The 24,707-nt window shown below is 47.2% G+C and overlaps 3 protein-coding genes and 1 long non-coding RNA gene across 4 annotated transcripts; 2 read left to right on the top strand and 2 right to left on the bottom strand.

Annotated features, from left to right (window-relative positions):
- Positions 1-1,336: 1,336 nt before the first annotated feature.
- Positions 1,337-2,210, top strand: LOC136460043 (uncharacterized). The gene has a single exon (XM_066459881.1). It carries the CDS (start codon positions 1,478-1,480, stop codon positions 1,862-1,864), a length of 387 nt encoding a protein of 128 aa, XP_066315978.1. The 5' UTR covers positions 1,337-1,477; the 3' UTR covers positions 1,865-2,210.
- A 2,953-nt stretch (positions 2,211-5,163) lies between these two features.
- Positions 5,164-7,032, top strand: LOC136461417 (protein FAR1-RELATED SEQUENCE 5-like). The gene is made up of 4 exons (XM_066460717.1): positions 5,164-6,405; positions 6,730-6,754; positions 6,898-6,906; positions 6,998-7,032. The coding sequence occupies exons 1-4, from the start codon at positions 5,164-5,166 to the stop codon at positions 7,030-7,032; spliced, it is 1,311 nt and encodes a 436-aa protein (XP_066316814.1).
- Positions 7,033-7,169: 137 nt separating this feature from the next.
- LOC136460044 (uncharacterized) lies at positions 7,170-8,637 on the bottom strand. Its single transcript, XR_010760314.1, has 3 exons — positions 7,752-8,637; positions 7,592-7,669; positions 7,170-7,491 (listed from the first exon to the last, which is right to left on the bottom strand). It is a non-coding gene; the product is annotated as an uncharacterized lncRNA (long non-coding RNA).
- Positions 8,638-21,323: 12,686 nt separating this feature from the next.
- LOC136460045 (protein MLP1-like) lies at positions 21,324-24,067 on the bottom strand. The gene is made up of 6 exons (XM_066459882.1): positions 24,009-24,067; positions 23,826-23,927; positions 23,316-23,717; positions 22,839-23,232; positions 22,532-22,754; positions 21,324-22,454 (listed from the first exon to the last, which is right to left on the bottom strand). The coding sequence occupies exons 3-6, from the start codon at positions 23,450-23,452 to the stop codon at positions 21,910-21,912; spliced, it is 1,299 nt and encodes a 432-aa protein (XP_066315979.1). The 5' UTR covers positions 23,453-23,717; positions 23,826-23,927; positions 24,009-24,067; the 3' UTR covers positions 21,324-21,909.
- Between the last annotated feature and the right edge of the window lie 640 nt (positions 24,068-24,707).

Here is a 24,707-nt window from a genome sequence, read left to right on the forward strand (position 1 = left end):
AACTATCTCTAACCAACCAAACTTTTTTTAATAATTTCTTTGACACTTATCATTTTCTCACCTGGAACCCTTTACTTTTTTTCTTAATTTACTCATGTGTCCAATTTACGCTAATCTTCTAAGAAAAACTTGGGATATGGAGCGGATACGGAGTGTCTCTCAACTACATAAACTTACTAGTTAGAGAGAATACTTAACAAAATTTTATTTTTAAGGAGCTTTTTACCAAACGGTTGGAGGAGACTTTTTTCTTTTTTGCTAAAAAAATTCAAAATAGAGAGTTTACAATACTCCTGGAGATGCTCTTATGGAGTCATTTTGAGAAGCTCTACAGATGAAGAAACAAAGAAAGAAATAACGAGAAAAATCGCACAAATTCTCTTCCTTATTAACGTTGTTTTTAAACAAAATCTATTACCAATATGGAATTTTTTTGCGGATCCCTCGTTGCAGGTTGCGCGTGCCTTAATTAACCCAGCCGATCAGCCAAAAATCGGCAATTGCTATTCTGGGCCAAGGCGAAAAGGGACAAGAGCAGGCGGCCAACCCAACGCCAACGCGGTCCAGCCAAGTCCAACCCAACCCACCCACCCACCGAGTCGGTCGCCGACGCCGACGCGTCGCCAACTAAAGATGGCAACGGGGACCCGATACCCGATACCCGACGGGTATTTGATCTATTAGGGGACGGGGATGGGATCATATCTTTACCCGCGGGTATCTAGATGGGCAAGAATCCATACCCGATGGGTATAGCGGGTACGGGAACATTCCCTGTTTACCCGTCCCCGTTACCCGTTGGGGAACCCGACTATTTGAGCTATCATGCGAGTATTAGGCTTAAAGAAGCTCAACATAGGTATTTTGGTCCAAATCTGAACAGTCATATATATAGTTTGTGTGTTCCAGGAACCCTCGTTCAATTTTTCCTCACCATCTCCGTCAGCAGCACAAGCACGCATGTCTTACGAGCGCTCGTGCCCCTCGCTTCCTCAGTTCGGTCTCTCTGTCACCTTTGCTCGTCCTCCTCGCAACCTCGCTCCTTCTCCTCGGCATCTCCGAGACTCCGACACTTATACCCGGGTGAAGAAAAAACGTCTCCGATTGCAAAGCTGCGACCCCAAGTGTCCTTGTTTATCGGGTATGCAGTACCCGTCGGGTATCTGTTACCCGACCGATACCCGACGGGTACGGGGATGGGCAAGAATCTATACCCGAGACAGTTAATGGGGATGGGGACGGGATAAATTTTCCGTAGCGGGGAAGAGAACGTTCCGGCGATACCCGACGGGTATATACCCGTTGCCATCCTTATCGCCAACGGAAACTTCTCAAAGCGCCGACGGGTTCCACCGCGCCCGTAATTTCAAGGGAAACCGTCCCCACCGCCGCGGCCGCCTCCTCACGGACCCCGAAGGCCGCCGTGCCTCCCGCCCCGCCCCTCGCCGGCGCCCATCGGCCGCCGGCGACGCCCGGCATGCCGCCCTCGCGCCTCGTCCACCTCATCCTCCTCGCCACGCTCTCGCTCCTCCTCGCGCAAACCCTAGCCTCCTCTTCCCCCACGCCCGCCGCCGCGGCGGCGGCGGAGTCCGGCGACCCCTGTGCGGCCGCCGTCGCGGACGGGGACGGCGACGTCACGCTGTGCCCGGTGCGGTGCTTCCGCCCGGACCCGGTTTGCGGCGCCGACGGGGTCACGTACTGGTGCGGCTGCCCCGAGGCGACCTGCGCGGGGGCCCGCGTGGCGCGCCGCGGCTACTGCGAGGTCGGCGCCGGCTCCGCGCCCGTCTCGGGCCAGGCGCTGCTGCTCGTCCACATCGTCTGGCTCTTCGTGCTCGGCGCCGCCGTCCTCCTCGGCTTCCTCTGATGCGCCCCGCCCCTCCCGTTCCCGCAGGTGTATTCCCCTCCCCGTTATCATTGTGCCGATCTTCTGTTGGCTCTTGCCTTTTTGGTGTGCTGTTGAGGGCTGAGGAATGGTGATGTGACGATTTCGTTGTAATTTTGAGAGGATTCGTCTAGAGATGTAACTCAGTTCTTTCTCAGATCTGTTGGGTTCAGCTTTGATCTACATTTCGGAGCAGAGCTATGATGATTGGTTGCCAAATGTTGTAGGTTGAGATCATGTAAACAGTTGTAAATTCTTTGCTAGCAAATCGCATTGATCAGATTGTTGTTTTCCAGAAATTTGAGATTGACGGGAAATTGAATTTGAACTGCGATTGTCATCTCAGAGAGCTGCATAAACTAAATAAATCTGAAACTTGCAGGAACCATTGCGTTGTTCTTCGGGCAATCCTTTTTTAAGGAACGATATTTCAAAAAAAAAAAAAAGATGCTATAATGCTTAAGTCAGTGGTCTTGCACATGAACATAATTCTGCATATCCCGCGGCCTTGTTGGGCAGCGACAGCGTTTGGGCCAAATTTCCCCTACTTCCCAAAAATCGCCAACATAGGCGCTGACCCTTTCCAAACTTTCTCGATTTCTTTCAAGATTTCCCTATGGATTTGCACCTGATAGGGGTGGTGGTGCCTGGAAATAGTACCACAGATGAAGCTGTGTATAAATAGTTGTGATATATCATAATTTTTTTGTGTGCATTTGTGTTCAGGATATTTTTGTAGTACTATTCTTGCTTTTGACGGGGTTCTGGTGCCCTCTTCGCTCCTCGTACCCTTCTCAAGCGGCGTTGGCTTAGATGATCACCGTTCAACCACCCAGCACATGTGGATGGGGGTGGATTAGATGGCAGTCAAACAAGATCTTAGCTATTTAGGGGGTCCTAATCCAATCCACTTTTGAAAATTAAATCTATTCCAACCCTGATTAGTAAAATCCCGCTCCAACCCTCGCCCTTTTTGAGGCCTAAGCCCTTAGGCTGATTCTACGTAGCGTTTGGTTAGGAGGTAAGTGGAGTGTTCTGTCTCCAACTCTAGAGACGAACAGTTTTGTCTAGTCGTTGGTTGAAGGATACGATAGTATCTCTGTTTTTTGTTCGGATTGGGGATGAGGACTGTTCGGCTCGCTGAAACTTGACTGAAATTGACTAAAAAATACTGTTCTGGCTGAAATGTTGTGAGAGAAAAATACTGTTTCGGTTGAAAAAAGAAGCCGAACAAGCTGTATATAAGGTAAGCCGAACGGGGCCACCTGACGTATGGGTGTGAGGCAGAGTTCGCCCGCGCGGGACGCCTGCTCCTGCGCTTGAGTCTGAGCGAACGAACGCTTATCCCATGTGGGATGACGCTATCTCTGGAAAAAAAAAGAGGCCAATGGGACGTCTCCGACTCTTGACACCGCTTTTGAAATGGGATATCTCACTTAGGACGGGGGTTCGTTCGCTTGAATTTATCATTCAGCTTACAACAGTTTCAGCAGGCTTTAATGGCAGCCGAAACAGGCTCCTCAACCAAACACACTTAGGCCCTCCTTGGCGCAGCTCCCGGGGGCTCCGGCGCCTCATCTCGCAGCACTGTAGCAGGAGACGTTTCGGAAATCAAGACAAAAAATGAACTGGAGAGAGCCGGAGCCGGTGAAACCGGCTTCGTGCTACAGTACTGCTACAGTATCCGGATCCGGAGCCGGTGGAGCCCTGTCAAATAGAGCTCTTTGGACTGCCTCTGAGGTGGCGTTGGGCTAGTATAGACTATTGAGCTTAAATCGATAACTAGTGCACACTGAATTTTTTTCAACAAACAATGCAGCGAGAATTCTTTCCATCTATTGCAGAGGCAAACAATGGAGCAAACACAGGCAGCACAGAGTGCAGGCTGACACTCCAACAACAGTGCCAAACAAGCGTACACAATATATACAACTAAAATGGCTCACTTCAGGAATAGCACTTGCAACATTAAAAAGCCAGATTGAAAAGTACCGCTCGGCTGATTTGTTGTGGAAAAAAAATAATGTCTTAAATCCTAAATATCATAGCTGATAAGTTCAAACAAACATAGAGAATACTACTATTTGTCAAAAAAAAAAACTACTAGTACTACTACGTCTAAAGAAACAAACAACCTCAAGAGAGATCCATGCATCACTCGTCGTCCTGCAAAACCAGCTTTGTATTAGCCTGGACTGTATGAACTACTTGTGTGGCTGCTCCTTCTTTCTATTCACTAAAATATGTCGATTAGATTAGTATTTTTATTTAGGGAATTTGGTGTTTCTGCTCTATGCTACAAACTCCTATGATGATTTTATCCTACTTTTTTTTAACTTTGTACATGCTCATTACCTCCCCTTAGGGTGGTGAGTTCGAGTCTCAAGGGACTTACTCTTTATTTGTGGTTTCGGCCGCAGTGACAAGGGAAAAAAAAACTTCCTCATCTGACCCACATCTAAAACACAGATCTGTGGTTAGCTCATCTCACAGAACTATGGTACAGCTGTGTATGAACGGAGCAAGAATTCAGGGGTTTTCTCGAGAAAATCTTCTTAAACCAAAATACCTAGGAGCTGTGTAGCCACGTAGACCGAGTTTTTTTTTAAAATTTTGTGATTTTAACGAAGTAGCCGTTTACCCGCTCCTCGTAGTACCACCTACGCTGAGTTGATTAAATGACAAAAAAAAACACTCATGCAAAAGGACATCCATACCCCTCAGATCTTTTTCTCCCTCACCAGTTACTCTTCCCTCTCCTCGGGGAATGAGATCGCCTAACTTCACAGCATACGACTGCACCTACAGTCAGCATAATCAGCACCGTCCGCTGCTGATCCAACGTCTCCACGTATAGGCTAAGCACTCTGGCTGTCGTGCTCCTCTGCTACATGGGCCTTGGCCCAAGAATAACACCGCCACTCCCGTATTTGGCGGCGTCTTTTCCTTTTTGGCGCGAATACTGCGTGCTTTCCCGCTAGCGAAGGTTAAGCGTCGGCGTCGGCGTCGGCGTCGGCCATCGGCTTTCTTGCAAGCACGGGCGTCAGGCGTCGGCGATCGGCTGTTGCCTGTGTTGTGCACCAGAAATATGTTTGCAGGTTTGCGCTGCTTCTCTCCTCTCCACGTGTGTTTGATTGCATCAGTTTTCTTCTAATTTATTTGCTATCCTCTACTACCTCAGCTTATGTTGGAATTGATTAAAGAAGAAATGTCAACTTGCTTTCAGAATATATGAGATGGAAAAAAAGAGGTGTGTGACCCATGCCTGTTTCTTTCTCCCCATGCGTTCAGACACATTTCAGTTGCTTATTGAATATTTCGTGTGCTATAGGGATGAGTTTTCTTCAAATTTCGCACCTCAAGTTGGCATGGAATTCAACAGTACACATGAGGCTTGGTTGTTTTGGGTCAACTATGGTGGTCAAAAATGTTTTGAGGTTAGAAAAAGATACTCAAACAAAAGAAAATCAGATGGAAAGATTAGGTCGTGCAGATTTATTTGTGCGAATGAGGGTCACAGATTGAAAGATAAAAGAGATCATTTAATAAAGTCTCCGAGAGCTGAAACTAGAACTGATTGTGAAGTTCGCATGGGTCTCGTACTAGACCGGGAGAAAGGAAATTATAAAGTCACTGAGGTGATTTTGGAACACAATCACACCCTTCAGTTGCCACAAACCTCACATTTGTTGGTGTCTCAAAGGAAAATTTCAGAGCTACAAGGTTTTGAAATTGAGACGGCTGACGATGCAGGAATTGGACCCAAAGCTGCACATGAGTTGGCTTCTATCCAAGTTGGTGGCTCAGCTCATCTCAGTTACACTCTTCAAGACCACAAGAACTATTTAAGGGCCAAGCGCCAACGTGAGATGGCATATGGTCAAGCTGGAAGCATGCTTATGTATTTTCAAGAAAAAATTGCCGAGAACCCATCATTCCAATATGCATTGCAAATGGACCGGGAAGAACAAATAGCTAACATTTTCTGGGTTGATGCTAAAATGCTCACTGACTATGCATATTTTGGTGATGTTGTTAGTTTTGATACTACTTTTGGAACAAACAGGGAGAGTAGGCCTTTTGGAATATTTGTTGGGTTCAATCAATTTAGAGAAACTGTGATTTTTGGTGCTGTTCTCATGTACGATGAGACATTTGAGTCCTTCAAATGGCTATTTGAGACCTTTCTAAAAGCACATAATGGCAAGCAACCAAAAACAATCTATACCGATCAAGATGTAGCAATGAGAAAGGCTGTTAAGGAGGTCTTTTTGGAATCTTGGCATGGTCTATGCACTTTTCACATTATGCAGAACGCTGTCAAGCATCTTGCTGAACGTGACGATGAAGAATCAGATACTCCTCCAAAAAGAAAGAATGAAGACAATAAGGAAGAACCAAGTATTCTCGTAGATTTTAGTGCATATATGTATGAGTATGAAGATGAAGAAACATTTCAAGAAGCATTTAACACTATGAGGACAAAGGCCAGCAAGCAAACTTGGTTGGATAGTATATATAAGGTGCGTCCTATTAGTCAACGAGGCACTTGACATGGTTAGCAAGCAAGTCGAAGAAGAAATCATGAGTCTTCCTAGTGCAGTGAATCCAACCAATGTTCCCACAAATGATTCTCCCCCAATTGATTTGTTGAGTACAGCAAGCCTAAAGAAAAAGCACGTGGAAACTAAAACCTCAAAGCGCAAAAAAGCTTGGTTTGAAAAGATGCGCAGAGTTACAAAGAAAAAGGAAAATGATCCAAAGGTATGTGGTAACACAAAATATATCATATTTCCTAATACTGTGTTTAATGGGCACATGTTCAGTTTTATTTCTTTTATTTGAAGGAACAAGAAACTGCAAAGAAGGGAGGTAAGAAAAAGAAAAAAGAAGATGCAGTACAAGAAACAACATCAATACAAGACACTGCAGCAGTACAAAATATTTATCCTAGTACTTCTTTGCCCATGAATGAAATGCCTGAACCATACATGACCATCAATACCTTCTCTCAGATATTGAAGGTGATATTTCAATCTAATACATCATTTTTCTAAACCATACATGGCCATCAATACATTCCTCATTTGTTTTTTTGAATCTTTTATTTTGCAGGGGCAATCACAGATGATGTTATTGCTGACTTCTAGTAGTTTAGGAGAATAGCTTTCGGAAAATAGCCTCCTGAAACATAGATTGTTTAGGAGAATAGCTTTTGGAATAGCCTCCTGAAACATTTTTGCATCTCTGAACATTCTGGGGCTTGCATCTCTGAACGAACAGACCATTTTGTGCATCACTGAACTTGCAACAATCAGTTACTTTTTCTTGAATTCCAGGACAATTTACAACACAATGACAATCTATACAATTTGCATGATTTTTTGTGCTTTCGATACAATCACAAGTTACATAGTAGTCAACACAAGGTGCTTAGCTACATTCCAAAAGTGATCAGGCAAAATCACTCAAAAGTGATCAGGCAAAATCTCCTGGACAGTGAGAGACTGGAGCATCCCGATACCCATCGCCCAGCCCTCTCCTAGATCGCCCAAGGGCCTTTGTCTCTGCCCTGTTCCGGAATACTTGGTAGAAGTAGTAGTAGACACCTGACAGTAACACAAAAAATCAGGCTAAATCACCGGCAAGGATCAGGCAAAATCACTCAAAAAATTCAGACAAGGAAGGGGAAAGAGGAAGGATGCGGACCAGGTACAACTAGCGAGCGGCGCCGTCCTTGAACGCCAGCTTCGAGGGGTCGCGCTCCATCTACTACCGCGCGTTCACCTACGCCAACAAAAACCTCAAAATTTCAGCAACCGAGAAATCCAGGGCGAAGGTCGGCAACGAGGCGTCGTCAGCCACGTACAGTGTGGAGCGGGTAGATAAGGAGCTGGGCGATGATCCCGCCGCCGGCACCGGCGAGGTCGTTGATCAGCGCGTCTGACATCTCCGCCCGCTCGTAGGAGACCAAAACGAGGATGGCACGTACGGCCGGACGGCGACGGCGGCGCAGCTCGACTAGAACAACGAAGACGGCAGCGTCGATTTTTCTTTATTCACGGGAGCTCTCAGCAACCGCAGGTCTGTGTGGGCTGTGATGGGCCTTTCCATTGTGCAGCCCATGTCACTTTGGTGGGTGTGTCGTCGGATCAGCAACGAATAGCACAGATGTGCCTGACTGCAGGTGCAGTCGTTTTCACCGAAGTTAGGTGATCTTGTTCCCTCCTCGGACGCTCAAAGCGTCGTGGATAGGAGCGCTCGCGCAATGCGTCACCTAGGGTTCCGTCGGCGGCCACTGCAGGGCGGCGCGCCTCCCGGAGGACTTTACCGGCGGCACCCCTCCTTCCCCGCGACGTCCACCCAGGCGTAGGAGCACTCGCGCGAGCAAGTGCGGTCCCGGGCTGGGCGCCCGGCGGTCGGCTAGGCCCTGTCGGCGCGTCCCCTGGCTGGCGGTGCAGGCGCCTGTCCCCGGCCAGCGACTCCCCCACCCCCACCCCTGCCTCCCCCTGCAGCACTGGGCGCGGCAGCAGCAGAACGAGGGCGCAGATGGAAGTCTGCACGAGCGCGGCATGCTCTTTGCACTTGGCCTCGGAGGTGGTGCAGATGAAATGCAGATCTTGCACTGCGCTCAGATGGAAGCATGGTTAGTGCATTTGGAATTTGGATATTGTTAAGAAATCGATTTGTATCCACACACACAGGAGAGATAGGGAGGAACAAGAGCTCTCTTTATTCTTTTCACTTCTGGTGACCAAAGTTAGATAGGAGATGCGATGCTCTCCCGGTGAGCAGGCAAACGGGCAGGCAATGCTGCTCATCGGATTCCTCCCGCTAATCACTCTCCCATGCGTTTTGTCTTATATGATTAGCGCTTTTGTCCTATATCATTAGTGAATCACGTGTTTCAACAGTGATCACATATATCGAATCACCCACGTCGATACTTCACGTTTCACAACCATCCCCCTTGGGTGAATCGCGTTTACGTGCGTGCCTCCTCAAAAACTCCCCCAAAAAACTAGTAGGAAAAAAGATAGAAGAAAAGAGTACATTACTTACGATAGCTGTGTTGCATTTGTTGCCTCCTTAAAATTCTTGCGTGAGAAAACCCAGTGAAAATAAACTCGTCAAGAAAAAAAAAGTACAACAGTTGATCTTCAGGTTCAGGGCTTCAGGACCGACATATATTATTTAGATCTTCAGGACCTACTAATCTTCAGGACCAAGTTGTGATCTTCAGGACCACAATTTTGGACTATGGTTTTAGGGAGCCTTCTCCTCCTGGACCCTGCAACTTTCTTAAGTCGTCCACAGACACATGTGGAAGCTAGAGGCTGACAGAGACTTTGTAAACAAATCTACCAGATTTTGACAAGACTTAGTTTGCAGGATATCTATTTCCAGGCTCTTGTGGAGCTTATGGGGATAAAAGAATTTTGCAACAATATGTTTTATGATATTGCTCTTCACATAACTCATATGCATTTGTGCAATACGAGCAACATTGTCTTCATAGATAACGGTGGGGGAGTGTCGTGGGGTCGAAACCGTGGTAAGCAAGGTTGTTCGTGGTAACCTCAGAGTGTGCGTGGATGACGTAACGATCTATCTGGTGACTAAAGTTAAAAGAAGAGATGCGGTGCTCTCCTATTTACAGAGCCGGCGAGCAGGCCAACGGGCAGGCAGTGCTGCTCATCGGATTCCTCCCGCTAATCACTCTCCCATGCGTTTTGTCTTATATGATTAGCGCTTTGTCTTATATGATTAGTGAATCACGTGTTTCAACAGTGATCACGTATGTCGAGATTCACCCACATCAATACTTGACGTTTCACAACAGATGTACTCGTCGGTGCATGGGCCGCGCTTGCCCCTTAGGCCCCTGCGCCTGGACGCGCGCTCCTTCTCGCCGGCGCAAGAGCCACATCGTGGTGACATCTCCCGCTTTAGGTCGTGCCCGCCCTCGCCGGTGCGGGATAAGAGGAGGGCGCGGTCGGAGATGCACCGGAGCATGCGGCGGCGGACCCACACGCTATTCTAACAAGCTGTTATACCGAACAAAATTCAATACTGTTCAGTAGTCGCGTGTCAGTATTATTCAGTATTTCGTGATACTGGGTGTAGTACTGACTGATGCTGAATCCGGTTCAGTACGACTCAGTATTTTTTTCAGGTCAATTTTGGCTTACGGTGTAGAATAATATTATATACCTAGAATGTAGAATAGCGTTGCCCTAAACGAGTCATGAAGGGGATGACGAACATAGCTTGTCTCCACATTGGATCCATAACAGGATCAGAGGGATCAAAAACCGCTAATTATTATAAAGCCATCAAGCCAGCCCAACCATAAACTAGAGCTATGTGCATATAGCGGAGGGGGCATGCCGCCACGCGTGCGAGGAGGCAGAGCAAAGGGCACGGTCCGCCTGGCGCCGGAGGATGCTGCGGCGGGGACGGAGCACAGGATGAGGGCGACGAGGACGGAGCGGAGCGGAGGATACGGGCGGCGCGATGGGCGAAACCGCAAAAGGATAAGGTTGCATGCGCTTGGTAGTGGAAGGATTTGCGGTGGAGAATTTTTTTTAATTTTAACACCTTTTGTAAACTAATTTTAAATCTAACACTGTTTTTTTACTAACACTTTTGGCCGCGCCTATTGTCATGGCGCGCCAGGAGGGTGACGTGGTGAAGACCGGAGCCACTGACAGGTGATGTGGCAGGGTCTGTCGCGCCACCGATCTTGGCGCGGCACTGACGCGCCACGACGCATGGCGCGGCAGGACCTGGATGCAAACAGAAGATCGGCTGCTTTTGGTTGAGGATCAGCAGTGACGCGATCATGGACCATAGACCCCGGCTTCCGCGACCCCTTCCTGGTGGGCTCCGACTAGGTGCTCTAGTCCGACATGGGGTCACGCAGCATGGTCGACTACTGCGCGTCTAACCAGGATGCCTTCTTCGGCGATTTCGTGACGGCGATGACCAAGCTCGGGAGGATCGGGGTCAAGACGCCGGCCACCGGCATCGAGATACGCCGGGACTGTTGGTTCCTGAACTAGTTGCTACTTAATCTCGTCGGCAGTGCTACCGCGACGCATTGAAACGAATATGAAGCAAATAAATATAGTCCGTGCGCAAGTTGATAAGCTGCCACATAAAATTTTCATTGGTTTGACACAAGTTCGACATAACATAACCAACTAAGCCTGTAAGTTTCGGACGTCAATATTCGTTCGACCTAACAAACTAAGACCCAGGAGTGTAAGGATCCCTCGGACGTCTTTGTCTCTTCGGATTTGTTGGCAACACATTGGGAGTGTAGCCAACATCAGTGTGGTCGTGTCGCCGGTGTGTCGATGCGGGACCCATAGGATACCCCGCAAGGGAGAGAGAAGATCTAGTCCAACTAGGATTCTTCTCATGTAATCTTAGTAGTATAACTATTAAGTAATCCTACTAGGAAACCTCATTATAAACCGACTAGGACTCTGGCCTCCTGACTATATAAAGGAGGGCAGGGCTCCTAAGACAGGGAGAACAATTGTACGACATAACACTTTACGATCAATCCAACGCAAAGGCTAAGGCCGACTGGACGTAAGGTTATTACTCGATCTACGATCGAGGGCCTGAACCAGGATAAATCGACTGTGTCTTGCGTTAACCATCGAGTTCGGCACACGCCGAAGCCCGAACATACTACCCCGGGTACCCCCGTGGCAGGCTATCGGTGGTAAAACATCGACAGCTGGCGCGCCAGGTAGGGGCCTCCGGCGACTTCGCATCCGAGAACTCGATGGACCTCGACAACATAATCTTTCCGACGGGATCAACTTTCATCTTCGGCTCATGGATCTGCGAGGCAGACAACAACGGCAAGCTTCAGGGCCATCTCCTCAAAGATCCAGATCATCACAAAGAATTTCATATTTCACCAAATACAACGGATCAGCTCACCAGAAGATTCGCACAGCTCACAGTATCCGATTCAAATCAGATTTCACGGCCACTCGTACCCGATTCGAATTCAAACATCAAGGCGAAGTTTTATCCGAGTGCTTTCAAGAAACCGAGTTCTTTTTTGGCAAGATTCCAGAGCACATCCCAAAACAACTCGGATTACCCTCAGAGTTCTTCCAAGAAGTCGAGTTCTTTTCCATTTGGGCTCGACAACATGGCAAAATCCTATCAGGGACAGTTCGAAAGATCTTTCAATCCAAGATGCGGGATACCACTGACAGGAGCTCAGGAGGGTCTCGTGCTAACAATAACATCCCAAGACTGCATCATCCACTGGCCAGGTTCTGTTCCTGAGGACAGCGGTACCCAACTAGTCGGCACGACGACGACAGCAATTCTACCCTACCAAGAAGGAGACTCGATCTACGACACTGAGGCATCCACTAAAGTTATTAGCAACTCCGACAGCATGAAAACTAACGCCAATAACAGAACGACTCATGCGCGAGAAGTGCTCATGGTTCGACGACCGCGATCACCATTAAATCCCCCAGAAGTACCCGATGTCAGATCATCAGATGAATCAGAATCCAACATATCACCTTTTGCCCAAGGCTACGATGGAGAAACAGATAGTCAGAAACAAGCTAGAGAAAGAAAAAACAAGTTGAAGCAAGGGCGTCAACACCGTGCTAGGCAGCGCAGGGAAGCTTGGATCAGATACGAGTCAGAATTGGCAGAATACGACAAAAGAAAATCGCAACGAGAAGTCGAGGGGAGACGCACGGCGAATACGCCTTACGATAAGATTCGAGAAGCATTAGAAGAACTCGGAAAAACTTCACATCCCAGTGAGAAGTATGAACAGCTCCAGGACTTGCTCCGACCGACGATCCCGAAAACGCATGAAGAGAGAGCTCGATCAAGACTACCCGCCAGATCAACAACCCACAGGCAAGAAGATCAAAATCAAAGGAAATCCGCTTTCGAAAGACTTGGGCCGGGTGGAAGCCATGACGAAGGAAGTAGGAAGGAACATAATCAAGGCCACCGATTTGAACAACCAAAGAAGACTAGGAGTAGGGTACCTACCCAGACAATCTCGCAAGATTATTCTCGTCAGAACGATAGTTGGCCAGAAGAAGGTGCCGAATCCGAATTCAAAGAAACCAAGACGCACGACAGATTCCCCTGTTTCGCGAACAGGCTTGCATTGGTACGATTACCTCACAAATTCAAACCGTCTAACCACTCCAAGTATGATGGCAAAACTGAACCAAGGCAATGGCTCAGAATATATTCACAATCAATTGAACTAGCCGGAGGAGACGACGATATCAAAACCCTGTTCTTTCCCATGGCACTGGAAGCCATGCCTCTCCAATGGTTCGACAAACTAAACCCAGGATCTATCAGAAATTGGGAGGATTTGCAAAGAGCTTTTTGTGAGAATTTTGCAGGAATCATTACGCATCCAATCACCCATGCAGAATTAAAAGGACTCAGGCAAAAGGGAGGTGAAAGTCTCAGAAATTACTATCGACGATTCGGCGAACTACGAGCTCAAGTGCATGACATAACCGAACGAGAAGTAATTGAAGCTTTCTCTCACGGAATCATGGCTAGGTGGCAATTCCAAGACTTCTGCAAAGAAAATCCGAGAAACAATGAAGAATTCAGACGAACAGTAGAAAAGATGATTACTGCAGAAGAAAAAACCTGAGAAAGGTTCCCGGACAGAAACAACCAGGACAACTCGGACAAGCAAAATCATCGAAATAGCAGACATCAAGAAAGAAAACGTAGACCAGACAATACTATGGCAATGGCCGACAAATCAAAGAAGTTTACCAAACCCAGAAGATATGATGACATTGAAAACATACATTGCCCATTACACCCTAGTGGGAGGCACACCATCGGAAATTGCTATACTTTCAAAGATCGATACACAAGAAAAGATAGTAAGGAAGACACTAAAGAGGACAATCAGAAAAGAGAAGAAGACAACCGCGAGGACAAAGGATTCCTAAAACCTAGGGGAACGGTAGCAGTGATTTTCTCAGGGGCTCCGGATTGCAGAAGCAAACATCGAGAAAAACTAGCACTGCGGACCATTATGACCGCAGAACCGGCTATACCAAGATACCTCAATTGGTCATAGTATCCTATCCAATTCACCAGGGAAGACCAATGGACTAGCGTGGGAAACGCAGGCCATTATCCATTGGTTCTGGATCCGACTATAGCTGGTATGACCGTCACCAAAGTACTAATCGATGGAGGAGCTGGGCTTAACATCATCTTTTTAGAAACTCTAAGGAAAATGGGACTACAACTCGCCGGGATGATTACACCAACAAGCACACCTTTTTACGGAATAGTACCCGGCAAAGCAGCCATGCCACTCGGACAAATTACTTTACCTGTTACCTTTGGGACTCCTTCAAACTACCGAACAGAGTTTATCAAATTCGAAGTCGCCGACTTCGATTCATCATATCATGCAATCCTAGGACGTCCAGCACTGGCCAAATTCATGGCAATACCACATTATCCGTACTTACTGCTTAAGATGCCAGGACCCCACGGTATCCTTTCTCTTCGAAGCGATTTAAAGCGCGCTTTTGACTGCGACGTTCAGGCGATCCAAATTGCAGCCAAAGCACAAGCTGACAATGGAAGAAAAGAAATAGCCACAATCGCGGCAGAAACAAGCCAAGAAGAATTAGAAATACCAGCTAAAAAACCCAGTATCATCGCACCACCAAAAGAAGCCGACGTCAAGCAAATCGACTTAGGCACGGGCGACACCTCCAAGACAGCAACTATCAGTGCTCACCTCTCGGAAAAATAGGAATTCGCGCTCACCAACTTTCTTCGGGACAACAAAGATATCTTCGCTTGGAAGCCAGCCGACATGCCAGGAGTCCCAAGAGAGTTGGCTGAGCACAGAATTGATGTTAACAAAAGCTCCAAACCTATAAAACAACGGCTACGACGATTCTCACCCGACAAGAAGGCAGCAATTAAAAAGGAAATAACAAAACTGATGGCAGCCGGATTCATCAAGGAGATCCTACATCCAGACTGGCTAGCAAACCCGGTCCTTGTACAGAAGAAAAACACAGACGAGTGGCGTATGTGCGTCGATTACACAGATCTCAACAAACATTGCCCAAAAGATCCATTCGGGCTACCACGCATCGACCAGATAGTTGACTCGACAGCAGGATCTGCATTATTATCTTTTCTCGATTGCTATTTAGGGTACCACCAGATCGCACTAAAAGAAGAAGACCAGAGCAAAACATCTTTCATCACCCCGTTTGGTGCCTACTGCTACAAGACCATGTTGTTTGGACTAAAAAACGCTGGCGCCACGTATCAAAGAGCTATCCAGACTTGCCTTGGGAATCAAATCGGTGAAAATGTGGAGGCATACGTGGACGATGTGGTGGTGAAAACAAAAAACCCGGACACTCTAATTGAAGATTTAAAGCAAACCTTCGAAAATTTGAAGAAATGGAGATGGAAATTGAATCCAAATAAATGTGTATTTGGAGTTCCCTCAGGACAACTACTCGGATTTTTGGTCAGTCAGCGCGGGATCGAAGCCAGCACCAATAGTACCCGGTAAAGCAGCCATGCCACTCGGACAAATTACTTTACCTGTTACCTTTGGGACTCCTTCAAACTACCGAACAGAGTTTATCAAATTCGAAGTCGCCGACTTCGATTCATCATATCATGCAATCCTAGGACGTCCAGCACTGGCCAAATTCATGGCAATACCACATTATCCGTACTTACTGCTTAAGATGCCAGGACCCCACGGTATCCTTTCTCTTCGAAGCGATTTAAAGCGCGCTTTTGACTGCGACGTTCAGGCGATCCAAATTGCAGCCAAAGCACAAGCTGACAATGGAAGAAAAGAAATAGCCACAATCGCGGCAGAAACAAGCCAAGAAGAATTAGAAATACCAGCTAAAAAACCCAGTATCATCGCACCACCAAAAGAAGCCGACGTCAAGCAAATCGACTTAGGCACGGGCGACACCTCCAAGACAGCAACTATCAGTGCTCACCTCTCGGAAAAATAGGAATTCGCGCTCACCAACTTTCTTCGGGACAACAAAGATATCTTCGCTTGGAAGCCAGCCGACATGCCAGGAGTCCCAAGAGAGTTGGCTGAGCACAGAATTGATGTTAACAAAAGCTCCAAACCTATAAAACAACGGCTACGACGATTCTCACCCGATAAGAAGGCAGCAATTAAAAAGGAAATAACAAAACTGATGGCAGCCGGATTCATCAAGGAGATCCTACATCCAGACTGGCTAGCAAACCCGGTCCTTGTACAGAAGAAAAACACAGACGAGTGGCGTATGTGCGTCGATTACACAGATCTCAACAAACATTGCCCAAAAGATCCATTCGGGCTACCACGCATCGACCAGATAGTTGACTCGACAGCAGGATCTGCATTATTATCTTTTCTCGATTGCTATTTAGGGTACCACCAGATCGCACTAAAAGAAGAAGACCAGAGCAAAACATCTTTCATCACCCCGTTTGGTGCCTACTGCTACAAGACCATGTTGTTTGGACTAAAAAACGCTGGCGCCACGTATCAAAGAGCTATCCAGACTTGCCTTGGGAATCAAATCGGTGAAAATGTGGAGGCATACGTGGACGATGTGGTGGTGAAAACAAAAAACCCGGACACTCTAATTGAAGATTTAAAGCAAACCTTCAAAAATTTGAAGAAATGGAGATGGAAATTGAATCCAAATAAATGTGTATTTGGAGTTCCCTCAGGACAACTACTCGGATTTTTGGTCAGTCAGCGCGGGATCGAAGCCAGCACCAATAGTACCCGGTAAAGCAGCCATGCCACTCGGACAAATTACTTTACCTGTTACCTTTGGGACTCCTTCAAACTACCGAACAGAGTTTATCAAATTCGAAGTCGCCGACTTCGATTCATCATATCATGCAATCCTAGGACGTCCAGCACTGGCCAAATTCATGGCAATACCACATTATCCGTACTTACTGCTTAAGATGCCAGGACCCCACGGTATCCTTTCTCTTCGAAGCGATTTAAAGCGCGCTTTTGACTGCGACGTTCAGGCGATCCAAATTGCAGCCAAAGCACAAGCTGACAATGGAAGAAAAGAAATAGCCACAATCGCGGCAGAAACAAGCCAAGAAGAATTAGAAATACCAGCTAAAAAACCCAGTATCATCGCACCACCAAAAGAAGCCGACGTCAAGCAAATCGACTTAGGCACGGGCGACACCTCCAAGACAGCAACTATCAGTGCTCACCTCTCAGAAAAATAGGAATTCACGCTCACCAACTTTCTTTGGGACAACAAAGATATCTTCGCTTGGAAGCCAGCCGACATGCCAGGAGTCCCAAGAGAGTTGGCTGAGCACAGAATTGATGTTAACAAAAGCTCCAAACCTATAAAACAACGGCTACGACGATTCTCACCCAACAAGAAGGCAGCAATTAAAAAGGAAATAACAAAACTGATGGCAGCCGGATTCATCAAGGAGATCCTACATCCAGACTGGCTAGCAAACCCGGTCCTTGTATAGAAGAAAAACACAGACGAGTGGCGTATGTGCGTCGATTACACAGATCTCAACAAACATTGCCCAAAAGATCCGTTTGGGCTACCACGCATCGACCAGATAGTTGACTCGACAGCAGGATCTGCATTATTATCTTTTCTCGATTGCTATTCAGGGTACCACCAGATCGCACTAAAAGAAGAAGACCAGAGCAAAACATCTTTCATCACCCCGTTTGGTGCCTACTGCTACAAGACCATGTCGTTTGGACTAAAAAACGCTGGCGCCACGTATCAAAGAGCTATCCAGACTTGCCTTGGGAATCAAATCGGTGAAAATGTGGAGGCATACGTGGACGATGTGGTGGTGAAAACAAAAAACCCGGACACTCTAATTGAAGATTTAAAGCAAACCTTCGAAAATTTGAAGAAATGGAGATGGAAATTGAATCCAAATAAATGTGTATTTGGAGTTCCCTCAGGACAACTACTCGGATTTTTGGTCAGTCAGCGCGGGATCGAAGCCAGCACCAAGCAAATTCAAGCTATAACAGAAATGGGCCCACCTAGAAGTGTCAAAGATGTGCAGAAACTAACAGGATGCATGGCGGCCCTCAACCGTTTCATATCAAGACTCGGCGAAAAGGGGTTACCTTTCTTTAAACTACTAAAGAAGACAGACAAGTTCGAGTGGACAATAGAAGCCGACGAAGCTTTTAAAAAACTTAAAGAATACCTCACTTCATCGCCTATCCTGACACCTCCAAAGAAAGATGAAGATATGATGCTATATATCGCGGCAACTCCCACCGTAATCAGCACAGCAATAATCATAGAAAGAGAAGAACAAGGGCGCGCGTATAAAGTGCAATGTCCAGTATACTACATCAGCGAAGTACTGTCAGAATCCAAAATCCGGTACCCACATGTACAAAAACTACTCTACGCTCTACTCATTACCTCTCGGAAGCTTCGCCACTATTTCGAAAGCCACAAGATTACCGTAGTGACAGATTTTCCACTCGGAGACATCCTACACAATAAAGACGCCACGGGGCGCATATCCAAATGGGCAGTTGAAATTGGAGCTCTGGACATCAATTTCACCCCACGGAAAGCAATCAAATCTCAAGCCCTCGCCGATTTCGTGGCCAAATGGATAGAGATTCAACAGCCCTTACCAGATACAATCCTCGACCACTGGAAGATGTACTTTGACGGATCACTCAAACTAGGCGGGGCCGGTGCAGGCGTTCTCCTCATTTCTCCAGAAGGAACACAACTCAAGTACGTCCTTCAGATATTATGGCAAGCTACAAATAACGAAGCAGAATATGAAGCCCTCATCCACGGGCTACGAGTCGCGATTACCCTCGGAATAAAAAGATTACTCGTATACGGCGACTCAGCAGTGGTCATCAACCAAGTCAACAAAGATTGGGACTGCACCAAAGAAAACATGGGTGCTTATTGTGCTGAAATACGGAAACTTGAAAAACACTTCCAAGGATTAGAAATTTTACACGTTCTACGCGATTCCAACATTGCAGCAGATGTCCTTGCTAAGCTCGGATCAGACAGAGCAAAGGTTCCACCCGGCGTATTCATAGAAGAGCTATCAGTTCCTTCTATCAAACAACCCGGTGAAACAACACATGAGATCCAGGCTAAAAGCGTTCAGATCTTGATAATCAACACTTCATGGACTCAAGTTTTCATCGACTATATCAAAGAAAACAAATTACCAGCAGATAAGGCAGAAGCCACCCAAGTTGTTCGCAGAAGCAAAAACTACGTTCTAGTAGGAGATAAACTTTACAGAAGAGCAGCATCATCAGGAGTACTCCTAAAATGTATCTCATTTCAAGAAGGTAAAGAGATCCTAGACGAAATACACTCAGGTTGCTGTGGAAATCATGCCGCTTCAAGGACACTGGTTGGCAAAGCATTTCGCACCGGATTCTACTGGCCAACCGCTTTGAAAGACGCAGAAGAGCTTGTTAGAAAATGCAAAGGTTGCCAAATGTTTGCAAGACAAGCCCATGTACCAGCTCACAATCTTATCTGCATCCCACCCGCTTGGCCTTTTTCCTGCTGGGGGCTAGATCAAGTAGGACCTCTGAAAAAAGCAAAAGGCGGCTTCGAGTACATCTTTGTGGCAATCGACAAGTTTACCAAGTGGATTGAATACAAACCACTCGCGAAATACAGCGCAACCAAAGCAGTCGAGTTCATCCAAGACATTATGCACCGCTTCAGCATGCCAAATCGAATCATCACAGATCTAGGCTCACCCTTCATAGCTACAGAATTCAAAAGCTGGGCACAAGACTGTGGTTTCAGTATAGACTATGCGTCTGTTGCACATCCAGAAGCCAACGGACAAGTAGAAAGAGCTAATGGACTCATACTAGCCGGATTAAAACCAAGGTTATACGAAGAACTAATGGACTATGGGTCCAAATGGATTGAAGAACTACCGAAAGTAGTGTGGGGGCTACGAACTCAAATAAGCAGAGCAACAGGCCACTCACCTTTCTTCCTAGTTTACGGGTCAGAGGCCGTATTATCCGCCGACTTGATCTGGACATCCCCAAAAATAGAACAATATGATGAAGGAGAAGCAGAACACACAAGAAGATTAGAACTTGACAGCTCAGAAGAAGTCAGAATAAACGCTACCCTCCAATCAGCTAGATACCTACAAGGTTTAAGACGGCACTACAACAAAAGTACCCAACCTCGATCACTACAAGTTGGAGACTTAGTGCTAAGAAGGATACAAAAGACTGATGGACGACATAAGCTACTCAGTCCTTGGGAAGGCCCGTTCATTGTCACAAAAGTCACCAGACCCGGCACATACAAGTTAATGACCGAAGATGGAAAAGAAGTCAGCAATACATGGCACATCAGCCAGCTAAGAAGATTCCATGCGTAAAAACAACTCAGGAAAAAACAGACATGCAAGCCACAAGGGACCTACGTTCACAATCAACGAAAGACAATACTCTTCAAAAACATATGTATTAGTTTATACTCATGATCAATAAAGATGATATTCATCCACAGCATGTCTTGTCATGACTTCCAACGAGTTGTTTTCACGAAACAAAAAAGCAAAATGGCTGAAAACATGCCTGAGCATCCTGGCCGAGAGCAAAATAGCTGAAAAGACGCTTGAGCTCGCCGATGAGGGTAGCTAAAAGCTAACACCCAAAACAAAAAAGCAAAATGGCTGAAAACATGCCTGAGCATCCTGGCCGAGAGCAAAATAGCTGAAAAGACGCTTGAGCTCGCCGATGAGGGTAGCTAAAAGCTAACACCCGAAACAAAAAAGCAAAATGGCTGAAAACATGCCTGAGCATTCCGGCCGAGAGCAAAATAGCAGAAAAGATGCTTGAGCCCGCCGATGAGGGTAGCTAAAAGCTAACACCCGAAACAAAAAGCAAAATGGCTGAAAACATGCCTGAGCATCCCGGCCGAGAGCAAAATAGCTGAAAAGACGCTTGAGCTCGCCGATGAGGGTAGCTAAAAGCTAACACCCGAAACAAAAAAGCAAAATGGCTGAAAACATGCCTGAGCATCCCGGCCGAGAGCAAAAAAGCTGAAAAGACGCTTGAGCTCGCCGATGAGGGTAGCTAAAAGCTAACACCCGAAACAAAAAGCAAAATGGCTGAAAACATGCCTGAGCATCCCGGCCGAGAGCAAAAAAGCTGAAAAGACGCTTGAGCTCGCCGATGAGGGTAGCTAAAAGCTAACACCCGAAACAAAAAAGCAAAATGGCTGAAAACATGCCTGAGCATCCCGGCGGAGAGCAAAAAAGCTGAAAAAAACGCTTGAGCTCACCGATGAGGGTAGCTAAAAGCTAAACACCCGAAACAAAAAAGCAAAATGGCTGAAAACATGCCTGAGCATCCCGGCCGAAAGCAAAATAGCTGAAAAGAAGCTTGAGCTCGCCGATGAGGGTAGCTAAAAGCTAACACCCGAAACAAAAAGCAAATTGGCCAAGTCGACCGAAGTCTAACTTTAAAAGACCCTCCAGCACTTCGTTCCGAAAAGCAAGAGGCTCGGGGGCTACAACCAGATGGATGTACTTTTTCTTCAAAAAAGCACAAGCACCACTCAAGAAAGCACTCGGATGCCGAAGTTTATCAAAGCTACATTCTATGCCGAGTCGTTTTACATAGTGCGGGCGAAAGGTTGCTAACGCGAAGATCCACATCTAACAAAGTCATAACACGGACAAAGCACTCGACGAATCACAAAGGAAGAATAAAAGAAAAGTATTCGACAAATCAAGGGGCCTCGTAAGAATAACACACGGAGTCGTTTTGCGGAGCGGAGACAGGAACAGAACAAGGTACTCAACAAGTCAAATAACTTCAACCGCACCCAAGCAAAGAGTACATCAACAAGAATAAAGAATCTTCATTTAAAAAGGAGTGTAATATTACAAGGGGATGCTCAATCGAGTCAGGCATTGTCATCAGAAAAGGAAATGTCAATATTTAGACCATCTACAATCCTACTGGCTAGATCTTCGACCTCAGGCTCCATCTTTTCAACGGCGTCAAGATATTCTTGGCTTTCAGCTTCTTCCGCTATCTTGGAGAGAGGTGCCTCCGGAGCAAGGACCCGGACCTGGGCCAGCACATTTTTGGTACATACTTGGGCACACCTCTTCGCGAACTCTTGGAAACGAGTCGGAATCCGGGGAATGAACTGCGCCCAAGATTGCCCGTCATCCGTCGAAGTCCGGAGGACGTCGGCTACCGAACGAAAAGATTTCCACAAGGCATTCCAATTCTCGGTAGCCGTCGCCAGCTTCCCAGACAGGCCTTCAATGGTTTTTTGGGCCTGCACAAGATCTCTGTCAGCTCCACACCTAATCAGCCTAGCAAGGGCGAGTTCTTCCTCAGCATGAGTATTTACCTCCTCGGCTCTATTATGACTAGAACGGACAAGGGCCTTCATTTCATCAATACTCTCCGAGAGCTTTTGTTTCTCAACTCGGAGAGCTAGACAGAACACCAAAGAACAAGTCAGCGGAAAAAGAAGTCAAAATACAAGAAGAAACAGGCAGAATCCGTGGCACCTTTGCATTCACTCTTAGCGGACTCCACCGCAGCATCTCTCTGTTTCTCCGTTTCCACTACCCGGGCGCGAAGGGCTTTCTCCTCCTTTTGGTGCAATTGACGCTCCGTCTCCAACTCAGACCGGAGAAGGTCAAGATCGGCTTTCAGAGCGTCCACCTCCGAAGACAACTTCCTCTCATTTTCAGATGAGAAAAAGAAGCCAGAATGATCACGAGAAAAAGACTGAGCAGAAAGAGGCGAAGAGAAACAGGGCGTAAGGATAGAAGAAAAACAAGCATGCAAAAGAGAAGTGGCAGTAAAATTTACCTGGAGCTTTTCACCAAAAGAAGTCGTGAGGGTCGACAAGCTCCCCCAGGCTGCGGTCAGCTCCGATAACCGATGAGTGGCATCGAACTGTTGCACCACGTCATCGGACAGGGAAGGGCCGCCGGAGGCAAAAGAGGGGGAAAGAGAAGCCGGCTGGGGCGAAGCAGGAGCGACCAGAGCAACCTCCAGGGAAGCCGGAGCCAAATCCCCAGAAGAACCCGGCGCGACGGCCACAGTTACCTCCGGAGCGACCAAGCCCGCAACTCCGCCAGGTAGCTCTGAAGCCCCTGCCGCGACTTCATCAACAGAATGTTGTGAGTCTAGAGGTTCAGAACTCGTTGGCACGGCGGGAAGCAGAGAAGAAGTCGATGGAGAAATTAGAGAAGACGAAGCACTGAAAAGTGATAAAAGGAAGCACCAATAAGAACCAGAGGAAGGAAGATAAAAGCCAAAAAGATGAAGCAAGAATCTACTCACCCGACTACTTTTTTCTTTGCGAAGCCAAGAGAAGGCCTCGCAGGGGGAACCACGACGGCGAAGACGTCCCCGTCACCCAGCGACGGGAGCGAGACAGCCGACAACGGAGCCACGGAAGAAGCCGGAGCTGGAGCCATGGAAGAACTCCGCACCAGAGGAGCAGTACAGCTCGGGGCAGAGGAAACCAAATAACTCGACCCCGGAGCTTCGGAAGAAGTCGGCGCGAGAGCATCGGAAGAACTCACACCCGACCTCCGATTACTTCAAAAAAGTTCAAGACTAAAATTAAAGACAAAGAGGAAAAATTCAATGCGACAAGAATATGAAAAACAACTCACCGCCGCATGATAAGGGGAACTTCATCATCCTCTTCTTCCTCAGCCAGCGAAACCAGAGCACCCGCTGAAAAAGAGATGAAAAGTACTTGGTTCAAGAGAGAAACATGAAAATAAAAAAACAAAGAGTACTAAATGTGCTCACCTAAGAGCATGCTAGCAACAACTGGAGTACCTGAGGGAGTACTTGGTTTGCGAGGCTTCTTGGAGACAGGCAAGCCAGATGAAGACCCGTCCATTCGCCCCCTCTTCGGGACACTGCGAGGACCGCGAGGGACTAGACGAGGAACATATTCTTCATATACATCAACAAATCTGGAAGAAACCCCAGGAAGGGCTGTAAAGGTTCGAGACTTACTAATTGCAGAAGTACCAGCTAGGCGATCCCCAGTCTCCGCCACGGCAGGGAGAACATCAAGGGGGATCAGATCGACAAAATTCCGCCCAAGCTCCAGCAAAAAAGGATAAAACACCGAGACAAGGAAAAGCTAAGCAAGAGCGGATGCAGCAAGAATACATAAAGAACTCAAACAAAAAGATAGACAACTCACAGCTGGGGGCGGGTTGATGGCCGAGAACTCAGAGATGGCAGGAGGTATGACGCTCACTCCTTTCAGCATCTTCTGAAGGCGCTCGAGTACCTCCTCACCGGTCAGCTCAAGAGCTGGGACCATGCGCGAAGGATCCTCGGCCCCAGAATACTCAAAGCCGAGATGTTCCCGCTCTTTCAGGGGCTGAACCCGGCGACGAAGGAAACTTGAAACAATACCAAAGCCGGTCAAACCCTGCTGTTTCAGCATGCTAATCCTATCAAGGAGTGGCTGGATCGCTTGAATCTCAGCAGGAGACTCAAGCTTCTTGTCCCATCGGTCATTCACCACAGGACCGGATCCGGAGTGAACGGCAAGAGAAGGGATCAAATTGGCAGCGTAAAACCACTCGGCACGCCAATCTTTGACAGAATCGACCAGGTCGTAATCAAAAAACTTGATTTTGAGACCCTGGCGAAACTGAATCCCGCAACCGCCGAGGGCACTGGTTTCCTCACGGCGGGGTT

Source organism: Miscanthus floridulus, chromosome 6 (assembly GCF_019320115.1).
Source record: "Miscanthus floridulus cultivar M001 chromosome 6, ASM1932011v1, whole genome shotgun sequence".
Classification (NCBI taxonomy): domain Eukaryota; kingdom Viridiplantae; phylum Streptophyta; class Magnoliopsida; order Poales; family Poaceae; genus Miscanthus; species Miscanthus floridulus.